Source organism: Takifugu flavidus, chromosome 1 (genome assembly GCF_003711565.1).
Source record: "Takifugu flavidus isolate HTHZ2018 chromosome 1, ASM371156v2, whole genome shotgun sequence".
In the NCBI taxonomy this organism is placed as follows: domain Eukaryota; kingdom Metazoa; phylum Chordata; class Actinopteri; order Tetraodontiformes; family Tetraodontidae; genus Takifugu; species Takifugu flavidus.
Genome location: NC_079520.1, coordinates 10,723,618 through 10,733,819, shown reverse-complemented (window position 1 = coordinate 10,733,819; position 10,202 = coordinate 10,723,618). Strand labels below are relative to the sequence as shown.

The 10,202-nt window shown below is 45.6% G+C and overlaps 1 protein-coding gene and 1 long non-coding RNA gene across 2 annotated transcripts; one reads left to right on the top strand and one right to left on the bottom strand.

Moving 5' to 3' along the window:
- Positions 1–216: 216 nt before the first annotated feature.
- Positions 217–9,514, bottom strand: glra2 (glycine receptor, alpha 2). Its single transcript, XM_057043732.1, has 9 exons — positions 8,931–9,514; positions 8,310–8,431; positions 6,964–7,031; positions 5,282–5,505; positions 3,685–3,767; positions 3,468–3,605; positions 2,799–3,013; positions 2,034–2,183; positions 217–1,499 (listed from the first exon to the last, which is right to left on the bottom strand). The coding sequence occupies exons 1-9, from the start codon at positions 9,014–9,016 to the stop codon at positions 1,221–1,223; spliced, it is 1,365 nt and encodes a 454-aa protein (XP_056899712.1). The 5' UTR covers positions 9,017–9,514; the 3' UTR covers positions 217–1,220.
- On the top strand, positions 9,283–9,670 carry LOC130531654 (uncharacterized). The gene is made up of 2 exons (XR_008952168.1): positions 9,283–9,423; positions 9,508–9,670. It is a non-coding gene; the product is annotated as an uncharacterized LOC130531654 (long non-coding RNA).
- The last annotated feature ends 532 nt before the right edge of the window (positions 9,671–10,202 follow it).

Sequence of the window (10,202 nt, the reverse complement as noted above, 5' to 3'; positions counted from 1 at the left end):
TAGTTATTGATCCATTTTTACTTCCCGTGTGTTGAGCTCTAAAAACGTCTCCAGACCATTGAGGCGCCGGCGTGACCCCAGGCCGCCCTGCGTTCTGTGGTGTGTGTCATCGCCCTGACTTATAAGATAAGAGCAAAGCATTTTCACATGTCGTCCTCCAGCCAGGCATCAATCGGAAGAAAAAGGATAGAAACAAAAACAATCTGACCATCCAAATATGGTACACAGTCAATTTTATTAACGTACAGAACAGTAAATAACACTTTTCAGAAATAGCATTCAAAAACCAATAGCTGCTCTCTATTCCATCTGTCCCTCACTGTTGGACTCAGCTAATCCGCCGTCCAGCAAATAAAGCCGGAGGGAGGTCACAGTCGTTTCCTCTGTTACGATAAATATGCCATCAGTTAATGTACAAAAGCGAAAAAACAAAAATCACATTAATATGGAGCAACAGAAAGGGCCGACTACACGCCTGTTTGTCTAACAGCTCACGAGGCATCGCTCTTCTGACCCGAACACCAGCCGACGACCGACATCACCTCGAACATCACGCGAAACAAAAGTGCTCTTGAATTTCAGCTCCAGTTCGGGGAGAAAAAGTCGTGGCGGTGCATTCAAAGGCTCCGTCTCGCTGTATCTCTGATAGGTAAGGCCTCGGGAGTATCCAGCCCCAGATCTTCATCTGCTTTGTGTCGATGCTCGTGCAGAAACGTGCTGAGACCTAATGTGTGAGGGATGCATCTGGGTGCATATTTCATATGTTGGCTGCTTTGTTTGGTGTAAACGGATTCTGCCCGGCAACAGTGCACAAAGACAGTACAACCTTTTTTTTTTTTTTTTTTTTGCGGTCAAAAAAACCTCCTGCTGATTTATAAATCCAAACGGAATGTTTCTGTTTGTCTGACAACAAGGCAGGACTGATTTTAAATAAATAAACAGAAATAAATAGATAGATAAATAAATAAAGGTTCATCTTGTCCTGTGAGAGTCTAAATCATGATCCCAGATGAATCGGGAAACATTTTTCACTGATGTCACAACAAAAAGCATCTCTGCAACTGTTCAATGTTATCAGAGTGACAATTACTGTGAGATGGAGACATGATAATTATACATTATCCCTGAAAGAACACCACGCCGCTCGTTAACGTCTCGTCACAGTTCCTGCGGCGTTCCTCAGTCCAGGAAATGGAAGAATTCCTTCCCTCTGAAGTCTCCTACTTCTTGTGGATGTCCTCATGCCTGATGATCTTGTAGGTGATCCAGTAGAAGACGTTGAAGATGAGGAAGGCCAGGGGGAAGGCTGCCCTGGAGATGGTGTCTATCCTCTTGGCTCTGTCCACAAACTTCTTCCTCATGGTGTCCACGTCTCTGGGGACCGGCGGCTGAGGGTTTGGGGTCGGGGCGGCGTTCTTGATGGCCGAGCTGTCCTTGGTCGGCGCGGGCTGGCTCACGTAGCCGGCAAAATTAAAGCGGCCTTCGCGCATGTCTTCATCCTGCAAACATGGTGTCAGAACACAAACACGCTCACATTGCTGCTGCCTCCTGATTGGCTGCCAATCTGGTGGAATCAGTCATTCAAGCCCTGCTGGCAGGTCACCAGTTCAATGTCCCAATTCTCTGTCTCTTCTGGGCACCTAGATCCTATTGTGTCCCCTCTAATGCGCTCTGCCAAGTCGATCATTTACCTGAAGACATTATCTTCACCCGAACAAAGGAAAGGGATGTCGGAGAGATCGGTTGAGATAATTACTGGAAAATGTATCAGATATTGTGAAAAAAACGAATAATAGGAGAGGTATTGAACTAATTTAGAGTGATGTAAGTTTTGAAGATATGAAATGTAGGAGTCATTCATTCCTCTTGCAGTGAAATCTGTGACATGACATTTAATAAAATTCATACTGTCCAAGATATTTTTATCTGGACTATAAGTGGGAGAGGTGCTACAAATGTTGATACAAGCCTCCATAACCATAACAAGCACAAATTCTAACCACATATTGACCACACGGTCTTTGAAAACCTGCCTTTTGTGTCCTCCTTTGTCTTCGCCTCAGGCGTAAGAACTCCTTCTGTTGCCTGGAGACAAAATTAACTCCAGCATATTCCAGCAACGCAGCAAATACGAAGAGCAAACACACAGCCATCCAGATATCAATGGCTTTCACATAAGAGACCTGAGGAGAGAACGCACATTTTGTCAGATCTTCCCAGGTGGCGACATCAGAGTCCAGCTCAGATAAACACAGAAGCTGAGACATCGATGAAGTGTTCGTTAGTCCCGCTGTTGGTTCTCGCTGCTTTTCTCTTTCATCCCGCTCATTATCGCAGTTTACTGGGACTTCTCACTGATAGTAATTAAGGTAATGTTTGCTGGCAAAAGTATCAGAGCTGCCAGCGAGCAATGCCAGCGACTGCACAGCGGGAAATAATTCCTGCCTATTAGTTCTGATCTGTTTCCTTTGAAAGTGCACGGACGAAGTTAAAAGCCCGCATCGCTCATCAGCGTCCTTAAACTCGTGACAGCTGATTAACGTTTGGAGAAAACGTCTCAGCTTTCGGAGTTAGTGTCTGGTTCAATTAGACGGCTCCCGTCATACACTCAGCAGCACACGCGTGCACGTGCAGAAAGACGTGACTCGGTGTCTGTGCTTAACTCCCCAACATGCACAAACAGGTAAATAAGTGACCGATCAGAGGTCTGAGGTGAAAAGCAGATTTAATCTGCAGCGAGGTTTACGTGCACGGCAAACACACACACGTGCATGCTGGGACTGATATGAAACAATGACCTTTGGAAGAGAAGCTCTGGAGCCGGAGCTCTGCGTGGTCATGGTGAGCACGGTGGTGATGCCCAGTGCCACTCTGGCAGGCGCCGCGTCCATGTTGATCCAGAAGGACACCCAGGAGAGGATGACGATGAGGAGGGAGGGGATGTACATCTGGATCAGGTAGTATCCCATCTGTCGCTCCAGGTGAAATTTCACCTCTATACAAGTGAATTTACCTGGTGTGGAAACACAGAAGTTTTCACTCAATGTGCACGTATCTGTCCACCTCCCTCAGCTCTGTGTGTTCCACCTGTGTCTCTCCTCTTTCCCTTCTGTGCTACATGATTGTCTCTGATTTCAAGAACTCTTTTTTTGATGACATTTGAACTTTTCCCTTAAGTCTGAGTCTTCGAAATAAGTTCAGGCACTATACTTTTCATTTTATTGTTCTGTCTTTACAGATAAAGTCAAAAGCAAAGCTAGAACTTTGAGGAAACCCTCATAATTCGCGCAGATCACAACTGTTTCACATGAACATGTCACATGTATTGCATGGCCAGTGTGGAGGTTCGACAGCAGAATCTTGAACACGGGTTTGTTATTATCATTCAGCTCATATCCACACAAGATGTGTATTAAAGGGTGAAATAAAGGAACCACGCTAAAGAGTAGCCGCATGTTTCTTCTCACCGGTGTTGTAGTGTTTGGTGCAGTAGCCCAGCTCCTTCTCATCCCTCATGATGAACTGAGGCAGGGTGAGACCGTCAGACACCTGCACCGCCCCGTTCTCCAGCCACTCGAAGACCAAGTCATTCATGGTGTAGCCGACTGGCGGCGGAGAGACAGACAGACACGCACGTTTAGGCCAGCGTCCACGCAGAAACAAGAACAGAAAGGCAGAACTCACAACTCTCCAGCTGCATCGTGCAGGTCTGGACATCCATGGGAAAGTTCTTCAGATCCATCGGGCAGGACAGGATGAGAGTCAACCTGCAGGACAGGTGGGGGCAGTGAGCGGTTTGCACGTGCACGTGGATGTAATTCGCCCAAAATGACTGACAGGTGCTGCATTTTCCTGACAAATGAAATCCCAGCTGCTGCTTTTCTTTGGACATCTTTTCCATTCAGGCCTGTGTCTGGCCTCTGATAGCCTCTGGCACGCAGCGTGGCGCAGGATTCCCTCCAGCAGATTCCTATCACACTTTCATTACTCCAACTTATTGTATCTGTGATGCATTGTGGGCCGCCGTCTCGGTTTGTCAGCATTCTCATGAATGGTGAGTGGTCCCAGTCACCCTTCATCTGGCCTATTAACCCTCCACACCTGAGCTCCTCTCGGCCCCGAGGTGCCCGGTAAATGGACTCAAGGGTCAGTCTGCTGTGATGCGGTCACGTGCGCGCACAAGATGGAATATCTGATTGAAATGAAATGTGTTGAACTCTTTTAGATTGTGTTTGCTGAAACTTGGGGGCTCGTTTCTCTGTGCTCAAACAACAGGGGCGACACACTGAGGGTTTCTCATTTCCATCTTCATTCCAGATTCTCAACAACGGCCCCGAGACCAGCTCGGCCTCTCAGAATCAATGTTCCCGTGCTGAAAACCCACATTGCGCGTGGGGATGTGCCGCAAGCCCGGCGAATTACGGCATTTCAAAGGAGAGATCGTAATGAGATAAAATCCATATCTTTGATGCGGCCTTTGATGTTTAAGAGGAAATGTAAGAAAAGCTATGAGGGAGCATGTCCTGAGGAAACTCTGCTTCATAGCGCCGGCTCTACTGTGTCATTTTTATTCAGCGCCCACCCCCACCTCCGTGTCAGGCCTGCTGAAAACTCTGGGTGCTTCTAAAAATTATTTCCACTTGACCTGTGAACCAGCAGCAGTGAAAATGACCACTGTGATATCTTTATAAGACCTGGCTCATCGTGACTCACAGTTCAGACTTTTCACTTTACTGTCGCAGGAAGAGAAAAAATGTGAAACTATTAAATCTCTCCTCAGCTGCTGAAGTCGAACTACCTAATTTTCCATTCCAGTAATTTTTTTTACCTTTTACAACGATTATCTCGCCAAGCTCACTAATTTTGTTAGCAGTTATGGCTAAAAACAATTATATGATCATTATGTCTGGAATCTTCCCGCATCAATCGCCAATTCAAAGCACCACAAACAGGATCAGATTAAGAGTTCTGCTCAAAGCGGATGAAATCATCAGGTTATACTGAGGAAAATCGAATGGTAATTGTGGTACAAAAAGGTAAATAGACTGATATTCTCAGATATAGAGGGACCAAAGTGGCTAATTGGAGTGATTATCCAGAGTGAAAAGAGATAAGATTAATTGTTCTGGTTTTAGAGGGACAGACAGAGTAACTGGACTGGGTATAGCGGGGCACAGGTAATAATTGGTCTGGTTATACTGGGATAAATGGTAACAGGACTGGTTAATAATTATTTAATACTTATTCATAAAACTGCTCCAGCAGCCCATCAGCTCCTCACCTGATGCTGTAGAGAACGTTTCCGTTCTTGAAGATCCGCAGCAACTTGTTGTCCGTGGTGACGTCGTGGAAGTTGGCTCCTTTCTCGTTGGCGAAGAAGAGGTCGGGCTTCCATATGGAGTCCAGCATGGACGGGTCCAGGTCCAGGGACGGATCGGGGTATTTGCTGTAGGCCAGCCGCGGGTCATTCCACTTCTGCCTCAGGAAGATGTTCACTCTGTAATCCTGCACAGATGACAAGACGCTTTGCATATTTCATGGCACTCAGGCCACAGTTATGAGACATGTGCCAGTTCATAAACAGCTTTCCTGCCAGATGCATTTATGTTTGATGATGTTGTCACGATAACTTTGAGGTACATTAATAAAAACCCCTAATTATGCCACAGCAGCTTGAAAAGTATAAAGTAGCATAAAGTAAAACCTACACCTACCTGTAAATAACAATAAATCAAAGGATGTAACTGTTTACGTGCAGGTCATGATTTATACTCACTTTTTTAATCACTATGATTTTGTCATTACAGAGGCTAAAGACGGGATCTTGTCATGTGATCGGCATGACAGTGTGACACGGTGGTAAACTGAAGCGCCACAAATCTCTCACGATTGATGTGTCACACTGATGAGACGCGACCCCGTCGCTGTTTGTCATTCCGTCAGCACGTTGGCGGTTCCAAAATATTTGCATGCGTGTCTAAAGCTGTGTAATTCCCTGGCAATCTTGAGTGCTCCGGCTCTGCATAAATTATCAGCCTCCATTTGTGATCTAAGTAGCTAATAACCGTCATTATGAACCCTGTGATTGTTGAGTTTGTCAGGGTTCATGTTTTTATCTCCTTGGGCATTCAGGTGTTCTCGCACGTTACTGACGGAACCACCGATGCAGAGAAACCCCCCACAAACCCTGGGCTGATCGCAGAGTTGTGGCAGAAAGTTCACACAATCCTGCCGCTCACAGCAGCCCAGAGATCCCACAACACAGCAGATACTGCATAACAATTTACCGATTTTATTTGCTTCTCTAATGAATCTAAATCAGCTTTGGAATTAGAGACTTCCACAAATATTTGGTGGTCTCAATCTTAACCTTCCTCAGCTGATTCCGGGATGAAAGTTCATCCTCTCCTGGCAGATTCTGCGTAGCTGAACTGAATTTAGTTGGATGTTGAACCAGACTTGTTCCTCACAGGTAAAGCTCCTTCTTCTTTTCACTTTTTTTTAAAGCAGCACTTCTCCTCATGCTACTCAAACCTCCAGGTAGGTCTGGCAGGATCTCTTGGGTTTAGATGATGCCTGATGTCTCATTCTGGCTGAGAGCTTGGATCAGGAGATTCTAGCTGAGTTGAACAGTCGTGTGACGCTGACGTCTGGAACTCCGACGCCTCTACTTGCTTTTGCATCATGCAGCTGCATCTACTCCTTTGTACATTGTGAGACCATCACAGGGGAGGGATGATATAAAGTGGTGTGAGTTTACTGAAAATGCAGAAGTGTGGGAGCTCAATGCATCCATGAGATACCAGATCTACACAGGTGTAAATGTCAAGCACCACTGTCTTTGGAAAGACAAACCATATATTCCTATTATCCCAAGTAGAATAAATAAATAAATGTATGGAATACAGAGGTAATTCTAATAATATGTTTCAGTCCTTCAGCAGAGGTCAACATTCAACTCACCATTGTAGTTTCTGCTATGGAACCAAAGCTGTTGATAAATATGTTGCAGGTGACGTTAACTGGTGGACCTGCAGGTTGAGGGACAGACAAAATGGTGACACAACACAGGAACCAGGAACGCACCAATGTCACAGAGCCGACGCTGTTGATTAAAAGATTGAAAGTCACATTTATGGGGGTCTAAAAAGATATGCTGAAGCATGAAGGAAGGTGAGGATGGATCAGCAGGTTTAGCAGATCCTTCTCTACGTAAATACCTACAGATATTTAGCTAAAATCTAAAGAGTTGTGTTACTGACTTCATCACAAATCTCTTTGCCTTTGTATGAACCCTTTTCCCCACTCTTTTCTGCCTCATCTTGATGTGTGAGGTTGTTAGGCCTTCCCACTGCCCTTCCTTCACAAGAGCCTCATCAATATTTCATGAAAGTCGGTATTAATATTTGCCCGAGTTTGTTGTCAGGTAGCTGCATTTAGCGGCGCAGCCAGAAAAGAAAACATCTCGCAACAAACTCAGCAAAGAAATCTAGGTCAGCCTTCACAAACACAGATCAACGTTGCGCTGAAAGACCAACCAGCAGGTGCGCATCGCTGTGTTTTCTTCTGTGCATTTATCTCTCCTGCCATGAAATGCCAGATTCCTAACAAGACAGGGAGCATTTTCTGCTCTGAGAACGAGTCGTCCACCTCTGCTTATTAGCCAGAAGCAGCCACTGTTGCTTTGCTCTCTGATAAAGGAAGCCAGCCGCCTGAATCCAGAGAGCCGCTTCAACAGGAATCCCTTAAGTTCATGCAAATCCACGTCCACCTCAGCCAGCCTGGAGTGTGTCTCTCAGCCTGATCCTCACTCAGCTCCTTTCCAGTAACAGATGCTGTTCGTGTCTCTCCGGCATCACAGCAGCAGCAACAGGGGAAGTCGGTAGCCTGCAGCTTCACCACGGGGGCACCATCCATCATTTGGTCTGTCTCGGTGGCATCCCTGTCTGCAAATGTGGCTGTGACATTTACAGAAGCCCCCCTTTTTGGCTTTCAGGTTATTATTTAATGGAGACCGTGGTTACTGTCTGGCATCATTTCATCACATGGAAACAAGCGTGTGGCGTCACAGGGGGAGGTTAGTTTAAGAACACACTCGAGCCAGGACACGCTTGTTATTGTGGAGATGATTGATCGCTCTTATCAAAGGACGGGGAGCAGGATATCAGCATCAGATAAGACTAAATGGATCCCAGGATAAGAAGGAATGTGTTTGTGAGGAGGAATATTCTACAGGCAAAGATTATCTGAGTGTGAGCTGCATAAATGTATGTGGAAAGGGATGCGGGATGGTTCCCAAAAGGACAAACCTTTAAAATTGGGTCTGATTCGTGCATCGTACCCTGACGTGCGACCCATTAGGGAGTCCAGGAAGTCTGATGGAGACATGTTGGAAGATGATCTGGAATCGTGCTCCTTGGCATGCACAACCCTGAAACACACACACACACACACACACACACACACACACACAAATCACTTTATCAGAAGTCGTGACAGAAAAGTGGGAGTTAAAGCTTATCTGTCGCCTTCCAGCTGGCTGGTGAGGACGGTAGAACCAGAGAATGGGGTTATAGAACACACACGGCTCAGGCCAGCCTGTATAATTGTGTGAAGTTGTGGGAATTTTTAAAAAAAATAATTTTTTTTGTTCCGCCAATCATTTGGCCTATTGTATATTATAATGTCCAACCATTTAGCAAATGATGTCACCTGAAATAATAAATTGTGAAAACTGCAAAGCAACTTTCATCAATATATAAGTTCTAAATATATAATTTAGAACTTAAAAATTAAAAACTTTTTTGTAGGGGAGAAAATACTCAACTTTTAAATGGTGTTTTAATGACACAAATTCTCCCTCTCTCCCTCTCTCTCTCTCTTTTTTAAAATTTCGTACAGAAGAAACAAAATGGCAAAGCTCGGCCTACCTGAAGTTGTTTGTCTCCATGAAGTACGTCAGTAAAGTTATGCAAATCTTGACAAAGGAGCGACTCATTCCTTCAGGCTTTCCCATGTGCTCGCTCTTTTAGTTCTTCCACATTTTTATGTTGGTCAAACACATAATCCAAATGGGGGGGTCGCTCTCTTCCTGACGCGCGGGTGTGTGTCTCCAAAACACAGGAGACATTCCTCAACGCAGCCGCGGATCATAGCAGACGCGCATTGAACTCTCGGAGCGGAGGAGCGCGGCACCGTCGGTGCCACGGACGGACGCTCAAAAGTCCACAGGCTGGAGCTCTGCTGCCTCGCCCTGTGGAAACCAGTCCGTCGGCCTGTGCTGCCACTTGTGAAGTGAGATGTTTCGCAGGTGGAAGACGCGTCCTCTGTTGAGGAATGGGGACGGAACGCCTTTTCTCATTTCAGCACTTGGACAGCTCCCGGCGTCGTTACGCGCAAGCGCAAGGCTTTAAAGTGGCGAACGTGAGTTGATTTTCAATAAGTCCAATAAGCGCAAGACGTGTTCAAAAAACCCCACAAACATCTTCTTTCTTGCTCTGTTATCAGATATGTGTCGTGTTCTGACCATAAAGCTTGCTTTCGGAGAATAGTGCGCGCCGCTGCGCAACAGGACCAACCGACTCTCGACACGTTTAATATCTTCGATTGATCACGGAGAATTGAATTCATTTATTCTCTGCCTCAATAAAGCAATAAAACTGAAAACTAACCAGGATTATATATATAGATTTATTTGGCACAACAGTGACACAAACAACTGGATGATTCATAACTGATTCTACTGATTCTATATTTACCTTTAGTGTGTGTGTGTGTGTGTGTGTGTGTGTGTGTGTGTGTGTGTGTGTGTGTGTGTGTGGGCGGGTGTTTTCCTCACAATTATATTTTTAATTTAGTTACATGTTTACATCAGCTATATTAAAAGTGTAAATAAAGGACACACAAGCAAGAAGCCACTGGGAGAGTACTTGGTACCCTGGTTGCCCTGGAAACAGATTTCCGAGGCACATCATTGGAAATGCTGAAAGGTTGGCCTCCCAGAGCGAGACGGAAGAGAGCTGACTGACAGAGACAGACACAAACAGAGAGGAAATATACTACAGGCTGGCTGAAGTCCAACGGCGGAGGGGCGGAGGGTTGAAAGGCCGCCACACAGATTCAGTTAGTATTATTTCGTATGTGGGTGTAGGAGCTCCTGGCATCCGCGCAGGGGCTACATGGAAAACCTGGCAGTGTGAGGA